The sequence below is a fragment of the Dermacentor variabilis genome, chromosome 7 (assembly GCF_050947875.1).
Source record: "Dermacentor variabilis isolate Ectoservices chromosome 7, ASM5094787v1, whole genome shotgun sequence".
NCBI classification, from domain to species: Eukaryota; Metazoa; Arthropoda; class Arachnida; order Ixodida; family Ixodidae; genus Dermacentor; species Dermacentor variabilis.
The window spans coordinates 163,891,684-163,911,876 of NC_134574.1; the positions used below are offsets into that span (position 1 = coordinate 163,891,684).

At 44.1% G+C, this 20,193-nt stretch overlaps 2 protein-coding genes and 1 long non-coding RNA gene across 57 annotated transcripts in view; 2 read left to right on the plus strand and 1 right to left on the minus strand.

Annotated features, from left to right (window-relative positions):
* LOC142588393 (uncharacterized) overlaps positions 1–296 on the plus strand; it is a 52,898-nt gene extending 52,602 nt beyond the window's left edge. For all 6 annotated transcript variants that reach the window (XR_012829709.1, XR_012829710.1, XR_012829711.1 and 3 more), the window contains one exon: positions 159–296. Coding sequence is in view for 3 of the 6 variants with exons in the window: in XM_075700037.1 (XP_075556152.1) it covers positions 159–166 (8 nt within the window). In the remaining 3 variants the exon portion in view is untranslated. The remainder of the gene's footprint in view (positions 1–158) is intronic.
* The window catches only part of LOC142588396 (uncharacterized), a 101,051-nt gene extending 90,680 nt beyond the window's left edge, over positions 1–10,371 (minus strand). For all 3 annotated transcript variants that reach the window (XR_012829714.1, XR_012829713.1, XR_012829712.1), the window contains exon 1: positions 10,243–10,371. This is a non-coding gene — a long non-coding RNA (uncharacterized LOC142588396). The remainder of the gene's footprint in view (positions 1–10,242) is intronic.
* A 1,545-nt stretch (positions 10,372–11,916) lies between these two features.
* LOC142588398 (uncharacterized) overlaps positions 11,917–20,193 on the plus strand; it is a 139,653-nt gene continuing 131,376 nt past the window's right edge. For 17 of the 48 annotated variants that reach the window (XM_075700091.1, XM_075700082.1, XM_075700084.1 and 14 more), the window contains exons 1-3: positions 11,923–12,181; positions 16,088–16,150; positions 19,819–19,851. In XM_075700091.1, the coding sequence (XP_075556206.1) occupies positions 12,088–12,181; positions 16,088–16,150; positions 19,819–19,851 (190 nt within the window). In that variant the 5' untranslated portion in view covers positions 11,923–12,087. Of the gene's footprint in view, positions 12,182–16,087; positions 16,151–19,818; positions 19,852–20,193 lie in introns of all 48 variants that reach the window. The other 31 variants (XM_075700074.1, XM_075700045.1, XM_075700046.1 and 28 more) reach the window with 9 other exon arrangements.

Sequence of the window (20,193 nt, forward strand, 5' to 3'; positions counted from 1 at the left end):
TTCCTTACACAAAGCAATAAAAATTACTTTGCACCAATGCAAGTCATCAGCAAGTGCATTTGAGGAAAAAAAGGCATCACAGGGGGAAAATACCACTTTAGCCAGGAACGCAATATATTTTATAATATGTTGCTCTGCTTTATGGCCCAATTTTTCAGGCGCTTGAGACTGAGACATCGTGAACGCCTCGGACATATTCTTTCTCGACTGTTATGAAGACATTGCGAACGCATACCTGTGAAGACCACTGGAAACAGCCCGGGTACATGTCGACAATAAAGTATATTTTGATTTTATGCTTTGTCCTATACTTATGAATACTGGTTCTCATATCATACCTTATGCTAGTGACTTTTTGCATTGGAAGCGACGATCTTTCACTAATTCCTGTGTAAACGTGTTTCGAGATAGCCTTACTTCTTCGTTTAACTGACAAATCAGAGCACGCCAGCTACGGGGATCAAAATGAGGACAGTGAGCGAATTGGAAGAAACAATGGTATAGTTGGCATTTTCGCTAAGGGAAATGGTGACTTGTCAACGCTACAGACCTTCCTGAAGGCGAGACTAACGTGTTTCGTTGTTAAACATAACCAGTCATAGATATTTATGTGTGGACTTTACGTTCACCGAAATCAGAGCCTAACAACAGCCACACAGGAAGAAAAAAAAATACCGATGCCTAAACAGACCAGGATGATATATGGATTTCGCTGTCGGCGATAGATCGTGAATGTGCCATGCTGGACAAATTTTCATTGATCTTACACTACTTACTGTTTTGTTCGGAGAGAGTGCTGCACGTTGGAATTTACACTTTGTTCAGGATGCGGCGCAGGAACTTTTCATGTGCCATTCCAGCGCTCAAGGATAAATAGAATATAGAAAATAAAACCCCGTACTCACAGGTACCACCATGGCTACTACGTGTGGGGAAAACAATGACAAAAGCTTGCAGGGTCTGCATAGCTGTTTTAAAGTTCGTGTCAGCAAGCAAAGCTGTCGAAACTGACGTCTTAGAATACGGCTGCTTCTGCCCACCAGTCTGGGCGATTGGAACATCAAGACGCACAGAGATTCAGAAGAGCTATGAATTGGGCTAGTTCGTATCCATTCATTCTCCTTGCTCTATGTACTAGAAGGCACTAACCGGGACGAAACGAACGCTTGTTGTAAAGAGGACGCGAAGTGATGCGGGAGAGTGAAAACTGCCAACTGGTTTATTGTCAAGGCAAAGCACAGTTTTAAAGCACACAACGAAGCACTGCCACTGCGTGAGCTGTGTTTATAACAGATCCTTTCAAATCCGGTTCTCACGTTTCTGCTTGCTGTTATATTATTAGGTCGTATACTGTGTGTATGCATCCCTTACGTAAGTAATTTCAGCATTAGTAAGCGTAATCCAAGGCGTGCTCATACAGCTCTCTTTTTCTTCGATTCCTAATGCCTCTCGGATTTCACTGGTCATTTTTTTTATTATAACGACTGTCGTGTAGTCAAAGCTAGTCATGCATTTTCACGTTCTACAGTGCACGGCCAGACTGATGGATACGCTTGTCTGCTGCCATATGAATCGATGTTCTCTAAGCCAGTTGTTAAGGTGGGGTCCCGTTTGGCCTACGTATATTTTGCCCCACGTAAGCGGAATCTTCTCTACCACATCACATTCACAGGCTACGTACTTTTGCGTACTTTACGTTGCATGTTCCCTGCGCGCTCTCCTTCTCTAAGTTGACTTCCTTGCACAGGCATTTCAGCTTTATCAGCGCAGAAAAGAGCACGGGTATATTGCGCCCTTTTGCCACCTTTCTTTTAGACGGTGTGAAAGGTTGTGAACGTTAGCCACAATGACACCTCACTAACGTTTCTCCTTTTTCTTAGCTCAAACTTTCTCGACCCCATGGCGGTGTCATTTGCTCGCCGATTTGCACGATCATGTTAACAGGGTATCCACCGTTCTTTATGAATTTGTATGTTCGGGCTCTCTGCGGCTACGAGATAGTAGGATTTCTTAATTGCCCGTCTTAATTGCCCGTCAACCTGGTTCAGTTGACAGTAGTCGACACAAAATCGCCAGCTGCTATCCTTCTTTTTGACCAAAACAATCGGCGATGCTCAAGGACTCGAAGAGGGCTCGTTACACTTTTGGTTAACATTTTAGCTACTTCTTTGGATAATGCAGCGTTCTGGGTGAAACACGCGATAAGGTCGGCAACGGATTGGGCTAGCATCACTGGTGTCAACCTTATGTGTCTCCAACAGAAGTCTGTCCCAGCAGGCGATCCTCAAAGACGTCGCGATAAGACACCAGGACGCGACAAAGATTCGCAGCCTGTTTGGGAAGCAGTTCTTGAGTGATCATCTTCGAAAAGACGCCGCGACTAGACGTTGCGGAGTTGATTAGACAGCAGGTGGCTGCAGACGAGCCCGGACCATCTAGTACAGATATGTCGGAATCGTCGATGGGAGAAGCACTGCCGAGCGACATGGCTTTCGGGGTAACTTGCGTATTTAAACCAAAATTTAAATGAGGAAGAAATACGCGGTTATCGGTTATAGTCACAATAGTGTGAGGAGCGGCTACTGTTCGTAGCAGGATAAGATTGACATTAGAAGTGAGCACATTGTCACAGTCAGGAACACATCGGAAGGATGTCAAAGGCTCATACATGGATACTTGAGGCGGCAACCGTACGAAGTCTACAGAACATAAGCGAGGCTCAGCTGATTTTGGAGCACATCCGTGAATAGGCAACTCGAGTTGGAAGAGGCCAGCAGCGCAGTCAATCAGTGCTGAATGGTCCGATAAATTGTCCAGGCCGAAGATCAAGTCATGCGAACACCGTTCCAGAGCAACAACTAAAACGGAAGTGTTGAAACCAGCAAGGTTTATTCGGGCAGTGCACATGCTAAGGATATAATGGGCGTTTCTCCATCAGCGACCCGGAAGACGGTTGCTCAGCACAGAGATATGGGCTCCAGTATTAACAAGCGCTGGGAAAAATACACCGTCAACTTCTACGTCGACCATGGTGCGTCTGGTCGGTAGGGTGAGAGGCTTTCGCGGAGACGTCGACAATTCAGCGTCACCTCCGGGAGCTACATCCTTTAGTTTTCCGAATGTATGCGCCCAGGTCGGAATGACGGTGACAGGCGACGGGACTGGGATGTCTTGGACGACGGTCGACGACTTTGTGACGAACTGGACTGGTGACTGCTCGGCGACGGTGATCGACGGCGCCATGTGGTCCTGCCATCTGCGGCATACAGGTTCGGCTCGGCTTGAGGCTGGATATGGCCAAAGCGCCGTCTGGACAAGGACTGTTCGAGAACGACGTCGGGGACCAGCGGTTGCGACAGTATTGGGCGACGTGATCAACCCGGCGACAACTGAAGCAAATAGGTCGGTGATCCGGTGTTCGACATTCCGCCATGCTGAGAAAACCTCGAGGGATTCATTGATTTCAAGTATGCACGAGAGAAATACGTTCGGTTGGCCGAGAACTGTCCACAGTGCAAACTAACTGCAAGCCGACATTGATGAGTTCTTCGCGCACACTAGCCTGCAATAGGAGCGCATGTATCGTTGACGGCTGGATACAGAGCCGCGGGGCACACGGCCTCCAGCTCACGACGCACGATCTTCGTCAGCTGCTCTGAAGGCTTCTCCTGCCGCGAAGGAGAGTCCCGATGGTCTTCACGAGACAATGTTGCAGCCGTATTGGGAAGTCGTGGAAATATGTGATAAGTACGATGGCTTTTCACCTGCTCGAAACTCCTGCACTCCGTGATCATGTCATTAACCGAAGTACAGTTCTTACAAATACGTAAATTGAAGGCGTCATCAACGATACCTTTTACAACATGCCCGACTTTTTTAGACTCCGGCATTTCAGCATCGGCCTTGCAGCAGAGTGCCAGCATGTCTTGTATATAGACGACGTAGCCTTCGGTGGACGCCTGAACTCGTGGTGCCAACTCTTTCTTGGCGATGACCTTCCGACCCAGTGGTTTTTTCGAACAGATCTCTCAGCTTCTGCTTGCAGTATCCCAATCACGAAGTTCTGCTACGTGGTTTTGAAACCACACTCACGCAGTTCCCGCCATGTAAAAAATTATGTTCGTCAGCATCACTGTGAGATCCCATTTGTTGTGGCTGCTCACCCACTCATACATCTCCAGCCAGTCGTCGACTTCGGCGCCATCATTGTCCCAGAAGGTTCCTGAATCCCGCGGATGCGTGAGTACGACACTCGACGCAGTCGACGCAGGCGCTGCCGAACTAAGCCCCATCTCTTGCAACATCAGTAAATAATAGAAGTGGCGGCCACTGCGAAGCTCCGATCTGAGTCATTACCGCGCACCTCCACCAAATATCACGAAGATACCCAATTCACAAATGTATTAACAATCATTTACACGGGGAAAAGTTACATAAGGAAAAGCTAACTCTGCAGGCTCTGGTACAAGGACGCAGCTCCAGGAGACAGCCTGTCACTTCCTCTTCGTCTCCCTCTTACGCGCTCGTCCAAATGCACCGTAATATATATCTATATATATATATTTATATATATATATATATAGGCAGAGATGTTAACCAGTCAAGAGTGTGGTTGGATACCTTGCGCTGCGAAAAGGGAGAAGGATAACAGAAAGAAGGGAGAGATATAGATGGGGGTCGAGAGACGTGCACGGACAGCACTACAGAGTCAAAAGCACCCGCACAAGCTCGACATTCTCAGAAAGCACAAAAGTGCCTTCATTCCCTGGTGAGCCGATGATCGGTGGCGGCGGTGTTTCTAGTATTGTCTGTTTACTCAGAACACGATCATCTAGTTTCCTCAATACGCGGGACATAAATTGTCTTTGTGCTTAAAACTTAGGACAATGGCACAATAGGTGGTAAGTGTTCCCCTCGCAGCCGCAAACATCACATGCATGACTGTCAGCCATTCCAATTACAGCTGAATAAGCTTTCGTGAAAGGCAACTCCCAATCACTACTCCCACAAATGAGACGATTCGCGTCAGTGCAGTCCGGCCCGAGGTCCGAGTTGCTGTCACAAAAGCTCGCATTATCAACGCGCGCGCCGCGTCTCACCCAAGCCAGCAAAAGAACACGTCCACCCCGCGACAGATTCTAGAGAGGGAGAGAGCGCATATGCAACAGACAACCGACGCGACCAACTAGGGACCACAGGCTTCGACAAGATACTCGAGGAAGAGAGAGGAGAGAGAGGGCGTGCGCCGAAACACCCTCTAGGACTTTGACACACGCGTGCGTCGACGTATGAGTCACCACCCTCCTCGATGACGTTACTGTGGCCGCGGTCGAAAACGCGAGAAATGTGTAGAAGATGACAAGGCTTTTGTTCATGCTATGCGTGCAAGACTCCGTTGGAAAGTTCGAGAAACGCCGGCGGAGGCGATAAAAGAGCCGTGCTGAAATCAACAGACCAGACTGCACCGGTGAAGAGATGTGACGCGTAGACCGATCGTCTGCAGAAGTAGGGGATTTCTCGACAAGATAGCCGACGAGTCCTCGGGCGTTGGCATTTCCTGAAGAAGTCCCTTCTTCAAGATTTGCGTCAAGTTACGTCGAGGACGTCTGGCTCAAGACCAGTACGGCTGAATACGATGGACTCTTGGTATTCCTATTGATTCTGTACTGTACGTGTCGAACTCTTAATGCTTGTTGTTCACAATTTTCCGAAGTTTTGTTAACACCCATCTAAATTGCTTTGTGATGTGCCTAGCCATAATGTACATGTGTTTATGTAACCGTGTTACTTGAAGAATATATTTTGGCCAGTTTTAACAATTCTGGGCTCTGACTCGATCTTCTTTGACACACCAGAAGGCGTCTTATTAATTGTCCGTGCTTTCGTGGGGCTTATTTTCATAACCTGATAAGACTGCTTTGGAATTTGGCCCCGCGTTGGAGCCTCGTTTAAGGGGTGGGTGACAGTTGCCGATCCGTATATGTCAACTCACTCTTGAATCGTCTCGATCACAGCTTCCTTCGGTATGTTGTAATGTAGGTAGGTCTGTGACATCGATGGAAAACGCTGGATTGGTGGATACTTTTCGAGGTAGTCCATAAATTGCTCTGACTTAATTATTCGGAACGGATCGTCAACCGGTAGGGCCGAAAGACAGGCTTGGAGATACTATCATACAACTTAGGCCACTGTGTCGGCCTAGAAGGTGTGACGATGTCGGCATGATAAGGGTGAAATGGCAAAACTGGAACGGGGACGACGGCCTGACGACGGTGTTATAAAGAGTCCAATGACGAAGCAGGAGTGCCCAAAGTGAAACAACAACGCCATCACGACGACGGTATGACAACGAGTGCATAACCACTGTATCACGGCGATGATGTCAGGACGATGGCATGGCGATTGTTCGGTGACAAAGCCACTGACCTCCCTTCAAAGCTGCCATGACGACGACACAACGGCTGCGACAATATCACGACCACGACCACGTACCTAGTGGAGCCAGCTAATAGGCAACTTCAGCCATTTCTGATAGATAGATAGATAGATAGATAGATAGATAGATAGATAGATAGATAGATAGATAGATAGATAGATAGATAGATAGATAGATAGATAGATAGATAGATAGATAGATAGATAGATAGATAGATAGATAGATAGATAGATAGATAGATAGATAGATAGATAGATAGATAGATAGATAGATAGATAGATAGATAGATAGATAGATAGATAGATAGATAGATAGATAGATAGATAGATAGATAGATAGATAGATAGATAGATAGATAGATAGATAGATAGATAGATAGAATTCAAACGCCTCAAGTAGGCAAAGCATGGTTTTTTATGGAGTTTAATGTGCCAAAACCACTTTCTGATTGTCAGGCACGTCATGGTGGAGGGCTCCAGAAATTTCGACCAGCTGGGGTTCTTTAACTTGCACCTAAATCTAAGCACACCGGTGCTTTCGCATTTCACCCCCATCAAAATGCGGCCGCCGCGGCCGGGATTCGATTTCGCGATCTCGTGCTCAGCAGCCCAACACCATAGCCACTGAGCAACCACGGCGGGTGGCAAAGCATGGCAATGACATTAAAGCATGAAATACATAAAGTGTTTACGATGGTGCAGATCTTTCATTACTGTGCAGGTTTGCTGGTGCACAATATCTTCCTTACAGAATTGGCTCTATGAAAATGGTCAGTATTTTCTTTCCAACCGTATGCTTTTGTTTGCGTAGGTAGAGAGCAGCAAAAGGATTGTTCATTGTAATACGCCCTGGGACTGGAGTCCTAGCTTCCACCACTCTTTATATTTAGTCGTAGTTGCGGCGATATTCTCTTGCAGATTTTTATTTTGTATAGTATATTTCTAACACACAGTAAGCTCTTAGTCGCACAAAGAGTACATTGGAAGAATATCATAAGCAGCAAAAAGTTCGCTAGTAGGGTAAGCGTAAGGAGCATTCGCTATACAATGAACAGCCTTTTTTAGAAGTGTACCTTCTTTAGATTCGTGACGCCTGTCGGGCACCACACAATGCCACAATACTGAAGAAGCGAGTGCACTAGGGAATCGTGCAGGATGCGTTCGTCGGTTCCCCGGAGAATGTGCCCTAGTCACACAATCATACTTTCTTCAGAATATATTTTGGCCTTAAGAAATTTAATGCACTAATGTCATGTTAAATGCGAAGAAAATTTAAAACCGTTTTTACAGAATTTGCAAGCTCTATTATTTCAAAACCCAAGTAGAGCTATACAGGCCTAGCTATCTTCTCTCTAAGCACGTGAAAAAGCTGCTTTAATTTTGCTATAACTTCAGATTGAATGGTTATTATCAGCCCATATGTTTATTTTAGATAATACTCTGTGTTGTGCTCTAATCTTTCTTGCGGTGTTTTGCTGATCCAAATTGTCGCACCTCCATTCAGCACGTCGGCGTACTGTTTTCTATTTGAAATGTAGGTACGAAGTAAATCATAGGCTATGCCATTTAGTAGCGGAATGTGCCACTGGCGGAATTTCTTTCTTCCCAGAGTCTTTGAGAGCAGCAGTCCTGCTGCATGCAAGTGATCAGCCGGGTCGGCTTTCGATATATCTCGCAGGCTTCTTTCTTAAAGCAAAAAAAAAAAGAGTCGCGCAAATATCACGTGCAGCACACTACTGAGCTTGATAATAATGTTTGCTTTTAACTCTTTAAGAACGCAAGATCGTCAAGTGACAACGCTTGGATTGTTAGCCCGAGGCTAATTATTGATCCATGCAGTAACAAGAAAAATAAATTATTTAAACATGGGCACAATCATTTTTGTTCCACGTTGAACTTTGAAGTGACAAGGTTTCTGAGAAAACTAAAGAAAAATGGTTTCGAATTTACTCAAAACGGTGTAATGACGCACCTCATCTAAATATGACAAACAGATGTCAATTAATAATCAACAAAAATTATTAAACACCAAGATAATAAAAGTTCCTTTTGCTTAGCATTAACAACACTCAGTTGGTTTACTCCACATAGAAGGCGTCGCTGTTCCGTAAGTAAACTTGGTTCATGCGTGGTAGCGCAAACACAATGTTTATAAACCGTTAATTGATATGCACAGATTACGAAACTTCCTCAGAACGGTGCCTCTTTTTGTTGGCACTCATCTCAGGATCATGCAACACCTATTTAACCACGCTATCTAAGTTCCTCTGATAAAGTCCTTCCAGCCTGATTACATGCGTTATATCTGTGGTTGTGTATGAGTGGGTGTTCACTTAGAGAGTCGGGTGTTACGGCCTATTCTTTAATGCACAACGTTCTTTCGTAAGGTTGCCCGAAATTCGTGTGTGTAAGAAAAAAAAGAGGTGTCGCCATCTGTTTCTAGAACGAGCATTTCAGCTACTTTCATTCGTTTTACAAAACAAACCGCCAGATGCCACTACGGTTTCGATACGCAAAACCAGATGTCCTTAAGGAAACGCCAGATGTCTATAAGGAAACGCCAGGTGTTCTAGACTCGCGTCCGCGCAACCTTTCAAAGTTCTTTAACGATGCCGAAACGCGATCGCCTGTGGGCGCCTTGTGCGGAGCGAAATCAAGTGTAGAAGCGTCGCAGCAATTCTGGTTTGCATATACATTACGCCTGGCTCCACTAAAAGTCAGATAAAAAAATATGTCTGTCCATTAGCCTCATACCCGTATGCGCTCAATGCTGGGTATTCTTTGGAGTATATAGTTCATTTCTCAATACGACGGCCTTGGTCATTCGAAAGAATATACCAAAGCACACGGGTAAATAAGCTTGATGCACGAAGCGCACACAGAGTTTCATGTGTCCAGTTTGCCGTTTCCTTCTCAGCCATGTACCGCGCTGCATCGTGAAAATAGTGCTATGCCAGCTCGCCCAAACCTACAACTTGGTCAATTATTAGCGCATGTGTCAACGTTTATACTAATTTCTCTTTGTGTGCCTCGTTTTATATTTAACTCTGATCTTGAGCACTACGTGTAAATATGACCTTGAGCAAATATCAAGCAGTTCATCTGAACCAATATTCAGGTTCTATTTATGAGTGGAGCAGTAAAGTAATATTTTCGTCAACCTCATTTGCTTCGTAAGTTCCTTCGGGAACAACCTTCATACTATTTCTGACTATCTCGCATGACTCGACAAGGATTTTGCTTCACCTTTCGAGACTGAGAACCGCAGAAATAGGGCGGACACAATGCTGCAACGATTGCAGCAACAGTGCCAACTCCTAGTCATTGCGTCATAGCATTTCATGAAACTTTTCAAATCTCTGATACTGCACTGCAGCGGGTGAATTTACATACAAAAGTGTGCGCATGATTTGCATTTGTCGACACAACACAGAACGTGTGCACCTGAGGATACCGTAAAATGATTTAGCCGGTATCTTGAATCTTAATTACTGCGCCAAATTTCGTTCAGTAGAACTTGTCGTAATAGAGAAGGCGCGTGCATTTTCAGCTGGGACCCCACAGAACAAACAACACTAAAGAGCTAACCCTACTTTAGGGACGCTATATTTGCGTTAAAATGATCCCGGTCCCCACTCCAGTATTCAGCCTAAAATGTGATGATGTGGCAAAAACTTCGGTTCAAGATCCAAACTGGTCACATTTATATTCTGTGTGATCAGGAGTACGAGCGTTGTTCAACTGTGAATGATACCACAAGAAAACTCAAAATAGTTATTTCTAGATGACCCGAAAGCCAATACATACGTGTATGTAAGATCACCCTCCTAGGTTGCAGTCGCCTTTATCTAAGTGTCAATTTTACCATGGTCTTTCGGCACACATGCTTTGGGTAACCATATTCTTCCCTAAGCAAACTCCAACATAGGTCATCTCCACTGGTAATGCATTTATTTGGTAGAACCTCTTTCTATTACGATCGTAAATGTCACACGGAAATAATTATTCGAGCTTTTTTTCTCTACGCGCGTACACCTGCTTTTCCAGGGTAAAAAGAAGGCGCCGCAGAGGCTATCGGAGGATTCATTACTATATTTAGTCAAGACAACGAACACAATAGCCTGAAAAGGCAGGTGTGTCGCAAACCACTGCCTGCAGCTAACATAACTCAGCATTAAGAACGAAATAGAGAGTTGCCTCTGTTCACAAAACATCTCTTACGTAAGAGAGGTTTCCATTGGTGGGCGTTCTTGGGCCCACCCCTCATACTATCGGTCAGTTATAACTGCGACCACTGTAGAGATTTGCAGTCATAAGCGACTATAACGTAAGACAAGTTTTGTGAATAATGACCCATATTCTTGCCCAGTGAGCAGGCATTAAAGTGAACGCGCACCTATAAGCGTGGGACCGATGGCGTATTTCTTCTCCAAACGTCAAATATGAGGTATAGAAAAGAAGAATCGGGACAAAATGGTCCCTCAGAGAGCTAAAAATAGTATAGCCGTAAGAAGCAATGGAGGAAGCTCATCTGTTTGGAACTACAGGAGACACCGACGCCACTGAACAGGGGCTATCTTTGGATTCAATAAAAAGGTTGAGCTGGAACTTGAAATGGAATGTGAAGTTTGCATTCTCCCCGTCTGTCTGCCTGTTTAGCACGATAGTTTCTAAAGCACCATCCTGTGAAGTTGAGGGCATGGACTTTCTGTCTTGAAGACTCTTCAACGCCAAATATGAGTGGAAGTGGAACCACGTGGTTCTTTGACGAGCCATTCAAGCTACAGATTTTGAACGGTCGGCATATGAGAAGTTATGAAAGTGAGAAGCGCGACTATTCTGTCAAGAGGAGCACTTACACAAGCTAGGTACAACGCAGCACATACGCTAAAACCAAGGATAAAGACATGTTGCAGTTACATCAGCTGGCAGCATAGGGCGATTAGGTCATTCAGCGCGTTCTGAATCACAAATCGAAGCTCGCGAACATGAACTCCTTTCACAAGCTAACGGACGGCAAACCAGGATGACAAGCAAAAATTATGCACGCGAACGGGACAATGATGAAAGGTGGAAAAGCTCGGCAGAAATAGCCTGTTTCAACAGGTGCGACGCTATGAGTGCATACTTTTGATTAGACACGCTGCATATCTTGAGAGTCTTGCGAACTTAACAGTATCGTATGCGGGAAGTTTATTGCAGCAATTTAATATGGTTGGGGGAGGGATCTATTCTACTACAATTAAGTCCGTCGCAGTATCTTTACAATAAGTCCGACGCACGCAGATATGATGTGAACTGAGCTTATCGCGTACGTAGAAAGCGAAAGATTGCAAGGACGACGCTTTGTCCAAGACAACCACTGCAAGCAGATGACGCATGCTTAACTGTTAGCCGAAACGAAGTAGACTTCGCGTTCTATTGTGTTTGCTCAAGCCCATCTCCAATTGTCCTAACGCTCGCCGCCGCTCTGGTGGTCGGTGCGCAAGCGTTCTAAACTACATTACTATATATCTGTCGCATGTGTTTGAGAGAAAGAAGGGTTTTAGCGAGCCACTGCTCTTTCCTGCAAAACTGCGGACGTGGCGCCTTGTGGGGACGTGGTTTATAAGAAGGTGCCTTTACTTGGACGACCTTAGCGAGTGGACGATCATGGGCACCACAGCTGGCAGAACGCAAAAAATTATGGGGCCGCTTCTCACTGCCCTGGTCGCATTCGCTCTTCAAGAGGTGGCACTTGGTCGAGGTGAGCATGCTTTTTAAAACCTGGGGGTAGTTTAGCCTGTCAGCACAGCGGAATTATCGTGACACGTAAGATTAGATTGTTCATTGTAGTACGCTTACACTTTATTAGTCACTCTGCAAAGTAGTTTTTATGGGTTTACCGGGTTGTCAGGTGTAATGCAGATACCCGTTTCTTCGCAGTCGATTATATTTTCATGATTATGCGGCGTGACGTTAATTCTTAAATTTGGGGACGAAAACATACTTCTCGTATTGTATGTGTAAAACTTGCACACTTCTACGGTAGTCTATAGACAACCACTCACATTTTATGCGAGCTAGAAAGCGGGAGCGGTGGTCCGGGTTCGCATAAGCAGTGAAATCTTGCGGAATGCTCGCCAGTAGAATTCTTTGTCTGAAAGTAGAGTCGAAAGCCCCGACCTCCTTATGCGTGTTGAAGTTGTGTAGGCATATACCCTTTGGCTGGGCGCTACTTTCGGAAACATCTGCGGAAGCAGGCGTCTGATTTCATTGTATTTTGATCTTTCGTCACTTGCGCACAACTAAAGCATGCCGATGAAGCTAGCTTCCTAAAAAGCTGTGATGAGGAAACAATACTGAATAGTAGGAACGGAGCGCTTGCAACTTGTAGCGATGCTATCAATGTACGTGCTTTTGATTTCTGGAGTTATACGACTTTATAAAGTAAAACGAGCTGAAAATTTAATCAGTATGAACATATTTTACACAAAAATAGACGAACAATATGGTATACATCAAAAAACGCGTGATATTATTATGTTATTAATGTCGTCGACATTCGTTTACTCTAATATATATATATATATATATATATATATATATGTACATATATATATATATATATATATATATATATATATATATATATATATATATATATATATATATATATATATATATATATATATATATATATATATATACGCAATTCACCCTTATGCATTCGCCGTAATAGTGACGGCGAATACACGAGCGTGATTGCGCAATGGCACTGGAAGAAGTCGTAGAATGCAAAGAAGAAGCGCCGGAGAGCCTCGTGGCACGAGCGAGGAAGTGGGAGTGGGTCCATTGTGAGAGAAGAGGCCAGGGCGTGGGGGGGGGGGGTCGTGAATTCTGTAAGTGTCCACCTAGTGGACATGCCCATTTCGTCTGCTGTTGAATCCGTAACAGTATTCCTAGAAGGGGGAAGAAGGAGACAGGAGCTCCCAACCAAGAAGGCACTTCAGCGGCAGTCGAGATGGACATGTTCATAGGTGGACACTTACAGAATACCTCCACCCCTGCACGTCCTCAGGGGAAGAAAGCGGCCGCGGCGGAAGAAGCACCCTATTGAACAGTGGGTCGGGACCCCCTGCATACGCCTGGTGCTCCGGAGCATACGGCTGAACGTCCAAAGCTGGTGTGATTCTGCGGTCCGTTCAGCGGAGCACCGACCACAGCATTTATGCTCTTCGCATACCTTCTTGGCCTTCCTGTACAACCCGGCCTGCCACGTAATCTCGCCGCCCGTCTACAACTAGACTATCTCAGCTGCAATTCACTCGAAGTCTGCACTGCTCCAATCACAAAACGGCGGCACTCCACACCGTGGTGATGCGTGAACAGTGATGTTTTAGTTATATATATTGCGGATTTACTTTTGACTGTGTACCAAAGGGTGCTTCTAATGTGTATCTTTGGAGACAAAAAATATGTGCGTGCGTGTGTGTAGGGGAGAGAGCGTATGCTTCCTCTTTATTTATCCTAAATCTGTTCGTGCGGACCAGGTTTAAGAATGTGCTACAATAGACAAGTCTACACCAGATTGCTGATTTTGTACTTGCAAACGTCTGGCTGCATATGTCCATTACTGAAGTACTCAAATACATGTGTCTAGACATGTCAGTGGTTCTCAAGAAGGAGGGGAAGGAATCAGCAGTGGTCGAACAAGGAATGTCTGTATAGACATCGTTTCAAACTCTTCCTCAGGGCCGCAAATATTGACTAGCCTTCTTGTCAGAGTGTGGCTTCCTTAGGCATCCATCGTTTGGCTAATGTCACACGGAAGTATTATGTGGAAAATTGTACGATGAAATACACGTGGACAATGCAAGCCACAAAGACCATTTACATAGTTACATGTGCACCACACCAGTAAAAAGCAATAACCTCCCCCAGCCAGACAAGAGGACGACACGACTGAATAAAAAAATAATGCTCCATTATGGTGACTCCAATCACTATACTGCTCGGTATTCGAGGAGGTGGTGAAACAAAAGAACATCCGCAAGTGTACTACGCTCACCGCCTCAGTAACTACAGACTTGCACGACACATTCGGCAAAATAAAACAGAAATAAAAATCTAATAAACTTTCTTACTTATTGTGACGAGTCGCTTCAATGAAGTAGAAGAAGACGATCGACCGAGTGTTGGTCATGTCTCGCTTTCGCCATCTTGGTTTCTTCAGTTTGAATATAGTCTTTGTATGTAAACCTTGCTCTAGATTTACTGAATTGTCAGCCCGAAATAACACGAAAAGTGCACGATCACTGTAGCAAAAGCAGCAGTGAAAACTGCGAAGGCCGCACGTGAACACGCCTCCTATACAAACATGCGATCCTGCCGATCATAAAGGTCCTACCCTCACCCATCAATGCCAGTAGGCTGCAGTGACAGAAACCACTGCACAATTATGGGGCCTTGCAGAATCGCATGCAAAAAGGGGCATGTTTCTAATGCCAGAGGACACGCAGCCGCATTGAATAGAAAGTGACAACTGCAGAAGGCATGAAAGGCATCTTCAAGAAATATAACATCAACGCTAAGTGAGATGCGTCTGCCCTTTATTTTTCAACGAATAGTTCCCTCGTAGGTTCTACTCCCGCGAACAGTAATTGCTCCAATAGGTCAGCTACAATGAGAACGCCGCGATTTGCGCCATATGTGCAAACAAATAAAAGGAAAAAATATCATTATTCAGTTTCAAAACGCGTACAAAGAGTGAGAAAAGGAAAGGCAAGAAGCATGTCGGAAAATGTGCGACAGCTGCCTGCTCTCCAGGAAGGAAGGGAGAGAAACAGAGAGTTGGAAAGTGGCAGGAAAAAAATGGAAGAAGTAACATAATTACAGGTCACGACAACGAAAAGGAAATCAAGCACTTCAATAGGAAGAGACAGAAATGAGCACAGGTTAAATTAATTTATGAAAGGTAAAAAAATGTTTACTGAAAAAAAAAAGCTCGCGCCGAACCAATCTCACGATGACTGTCGACGGTAATGTGTCTAGCATTGAATCATAGTTTTAGTTCACTTATTTATTAGTTGTCCCTTCTGCATGAATGTTTATACTGCGCCGCCAAAATTGGTCAATATTTAATGTGTGCGTTGCATGCCTAGTGCGGTAACTGCCGCCGTGCTATGCGACATCGATGCCATTGCAGAAAGAGAGAGAGAGAGAAGACGAGCTTGACGCTGCTGGTGAGAACTGAGCCCTGCTCTGTAGGTCTATGGGGCTATGTTGCCTCCCACATTGGCGCCCAGTGTGGGGCCACACATGGCCCCCCCTCCCCTAATTTGTAGAAATCCTGACTATGACAGATTTGAAATCATCCGCCTTCAAATTCTGCCACAATATAGCTGGGTGTTACATGCAGCAATGTCCGGTACTGCACAATGAAAGGCTTCCTTGAAACAAATACGCGGAACCATGGTGCATTCGCCTGCAAATTATGGGTTAGTAAGCTCGAAACTGTTGATAGTACCAGCGTTGTAACTTCAATATTGTAGGGCCTGCGGGCACTCTGAATAATATCTGCCAAATGTAGTGTGCACTAACAGATTTAACTTACTGCTCTTTGAGAGCGCATATTCGGCCGCCTATTGACTGGATTGCCTTTTTTTTTCAGTGAGCCTCAGCATTAACCAAAGGCCCAACCAGGAACAATGGCCCAATGTGCTCGTACCTGGAGGTGAGTGTAGCGTTAGCCCCTGTTCAGAACAACACTTATTGGTGTTTTATAAAACACCAATGCTTCACGGGAACAAGAGGAAGAAAATAGCCATTTACGGGAACCATTCCTGCTCATAATGTCCCTACTACTACTACTACTACTACTACTACTACTACTACTACTAATAATAATAATAATAATAATAATAATAATAATAATAATAATAATACACACATAAACACGCGAGCACACATACGAGTAAAAGAAAATAACTTCGCGAATACAGATTTTAACAGAGCTTAATATGTTTACACGAAGGCAATGCAAAGCAAAAGTGGTGAAACAGAACAAAGGATTACAGAATGACGGAACATACTACAGATGTGAGAGTTCCTGTTCAGTTATTGAAATTCCTCTCCAACTTCTACCAGGAAAATATTAAAGTTAAGCATGCAGATATCCAGGCACTCTCAATGGGTGTTATATGTCACCTGCACTCGTGATAGTGGGTCACAAAAATCTGAAAGCTGGAAGGCGCGTTGTTTCCTTGTGCCTTTCTGCCGAATGTAAAAGCGCACATTAGAAAGCAAGTGCTAGCAGCAGATTTTTCCATGTATTAATTTGTGAAGGAAAAGAACATCCGATTTGTTGCGTCTGCAGGTGAGCGTAGGTAAGGTGAGTGTCTGTGTTAGCTGTAAAACGCGTTGTAGGGCTAGTTGGTGCATAACTTTCAAAAGATGCGACTTCGATGCCATTGCAATAAAAAAGAGAGAGAGAAGACGAAGCACGCGAGTGGTGGCGCGAACCATGGCTTGCTGAACTAGTGGTGATACCGTACTCTCACAAAGTGGCGCATGATCTTAAGCACGTCGCCGTGAAATAGAAAATTCCTGTGGTTTTTTTCCGCCCCCGAAAACTTGCTACTTTGTGCCGACTGATTGGTTCTGATGACTCTAAGTAGGGTCTTCTATTAAACATACAAACCCTTTTGTGAATTGTGAAGGAGGGGTCGTATACCGCATACCGCGAAGTGTAGTAAAGAGTACATCGGCCAAACTGGCCGAAGTATTATTGAACGCCTGCGGGAGCATGAGCTTTCATTGACAAATGGTTATGGGTCAATCTTCCCGCTACATTGTAAGGCCTGAGGGAATGAGAATAAGCAAGTATATGAAGCGAGGCTACGTGATACAACAATCATGTTTAAAAGCAAAGATTATTGGACATCAACCAGATTAAGAAAAGAGGGGGCAACTGTGTCAGCATCGCGTCTCTGAATATGTACACAAATGAAAGCATGTTTCTAGATAAGTTTTAGATTTTGATTAATCGTGATTCCCTTCATATACCTCTTCAGTGTTCTCGCACGTGCGCATTCACATATCAGTGTTCTTCCTTTTTCTTCCCCTTCTCCCCATGGCTATATAATCAGAGGCCTTTGACTTCAATAAACAGTTGCAAGTAGTGCCTTGTCCTGTCTTTGTTCCTTCTTAGTGTCCGTCACTGTTGGCGCTTCATCTTTTGAAAGTTGTGTTAACCCTATGGAGATTGAAGGCTTTTGACAGAATCGATGTTTAAATAGAGATGTGAACATATTTTTGCACATTTTCGAAAAGTTCACAATTTGACCTACAAGTGCCGCCCCAATCTATGGAGGCGTACTCAAGAACTGGAGTGCATACGCCCTTAAATAAAGTTACAAATGGCCCAGGTTGTTCGAAGTCTCTCGTCACCCAACATACCGTCTCGACCAATCGAAGTGCACGCTGCCTCGTCTGCTGAGCGTGGGGCGAGAAACTCAGAGAGCTATCGAAGTACACTCCAACGTCCAAGGTCCAACAAAAAAATATACAAAGAGACTCGTGGCAGTTGTACAACTCGTAGAGTGGTCTTCAGCGGCGTTAACAAAGCGCACCTATGATTCCATAAAAAAAATCAGAGCAAAGGTATAGTTATCGGTAAACAAATACAGAAGGGGAAAACAAGCATACTGTCAAAGGAAACCACGAAAGAATATAAAATAAGACGAACGCATAATCTAAATACATGAAAATTAGAACAGTTTACAGATATACAATCAGAGATCTAGAAAGGTGAAGCATTATCACTCCAGTAAAAAGCTATACACACAGCGGAAATAACTACTGCAGAAGAGTGAAGGAATACCAGAAGTAGTAGTATAAGCATCTCAGAAAAGAATGAGTTCATAATAACAATGGCAGAAAAATCTATGACCGAAAATTCGAAAATGCCCTTTTTAAAGTAGGACATAAAGTATACATCTTTTAAATTTAGGGAACGTGTATATTTCTTTTGAGAGTTTGAGAATATCAATGGAGAGGTTTTTACATTAGCTATATTAAATAAAATAATTTGGATGTCCTAAGTAGCCCTGGGTCTGTCTGGTATGTAGTAGGTGTATCTAAAGTGGTAAACGGTGTTCCTAACGAAATATTTACGATCAAGTTTTGCCTTTTGTTTTGTTGCAAAGGGTTAGTACATAAATAGCTATTTTCGTTTCACAAGCCTGGTCAACATCGAACAACCGACACTTTTCGAATACAAGGCTAGAACTTTTACTAATAGGTGAGTTTTCTACTGGCCTGGACAGCGTGGTTCTGCAGGTTGAGCATGATATACTGGTTGTAGCCCATTTAGTCCCCCAAACTAAGAGCCCCCACAGCAGGTTAGAGAAAAGGAGGTAATAATAAAGTTACATTTGAACTGTGAATGACATCGAAATTTTTTATTGGTTTAATACAACAGCAGAGCATGCTATTTTTGTGCCTATGTTAACCGAGCACCACGCCAAGGAATTTCGTTGACTGTTTTGGAACTATAGGATGGTGCTCTAAGTGTAAGATTGAAGCCGTGTTCGACAGTCTTCTCGGCATGAAGTGCAGTACATTTTTTTCTTTACAACATTCAGCTAAAGGCTATTAGATTTTAGTCACACTGCTAGCTCATTTAACCATTCGTTAGCTGAACTTGTGATGCAACTTGTGCGCGATATATTAACTCTATCATTACTGATAAGTAAAACCAGGAGAGGGGTCAAAATTGAACTCTGGGGCACACGAGCAGTGGCTCGCTTACCATCTGAGATAAAGCGATTTAAAACAGTGTACTGAAATGATCGCCCAACTTCAAGCAAGTTTCAAAGTTACAAAATAGTTTTTGTTCATCTGAAACTTCCTTTGAATTAGGCGGGTAGATTCGAGAATTTTTTATTATGAAGATGAAAGCGAATAGGAAGGCTCCTATAGAAAAACCGAATCCAGCTGAGGCATTTTCATAAATGAATATAAAGTTTGAGTGCATGTAGTCGCACACAAGACGGAAGGAACTCGGTCATCATTCACGTGTAAGGAAAAAGAAAATCGAATTGACTTTTTCCATCTACAGTTTCTCGAGCTACCTCTCCCTGTTTGGTCACTGAGGTAGCATCCACGCCATATGCATTTGCAACAGGCGCCTGTGGAACACCTGAAATGCTGCACGATAGCGTTGGATATTTATTTATTTAGTTCGCAGACACACCATCGATGAAAGTCACCGGTGTCCAAGAACTCTTGCTCCTCCACATTGCTTTTACGATACTTAATAATTGTGTACGTCTGTATCGCTCAACAAGGTAATTTTTCTTTGAGTAGTACGTTAAAGGAGCTCCTCTTCTCTCGGTTTAGGTGGAGGAGCAACTATCAGCTCGAGTGGTTCTGGTGAGTACCGCTACCTCCACATTACAAAAGCGAGCGCTGCTAGTGTTTTTCTATGAATACTGCTCCAAATACGGACTAAACATGGCAATGCACTATTCAAAAACAGATGCTCAACATTCTACTGTACAAACTCCAATCCTAAGTGTCAATCATAGCCAGTTTATTTTCTGACATCGGCGTGCCCACCTGATGCCATGCAATGAATACGCCTTTATACATGGCGTGCATCTGCATTCTTCAAGCACCTTTGCTCTAGTATAGGACCACGTGGGTTGCATTTAGTAGGGCTGAAACGTGACCAGGGTGGCAAGTCCCTTTGCATACTACAGTGCATCAGCGTGA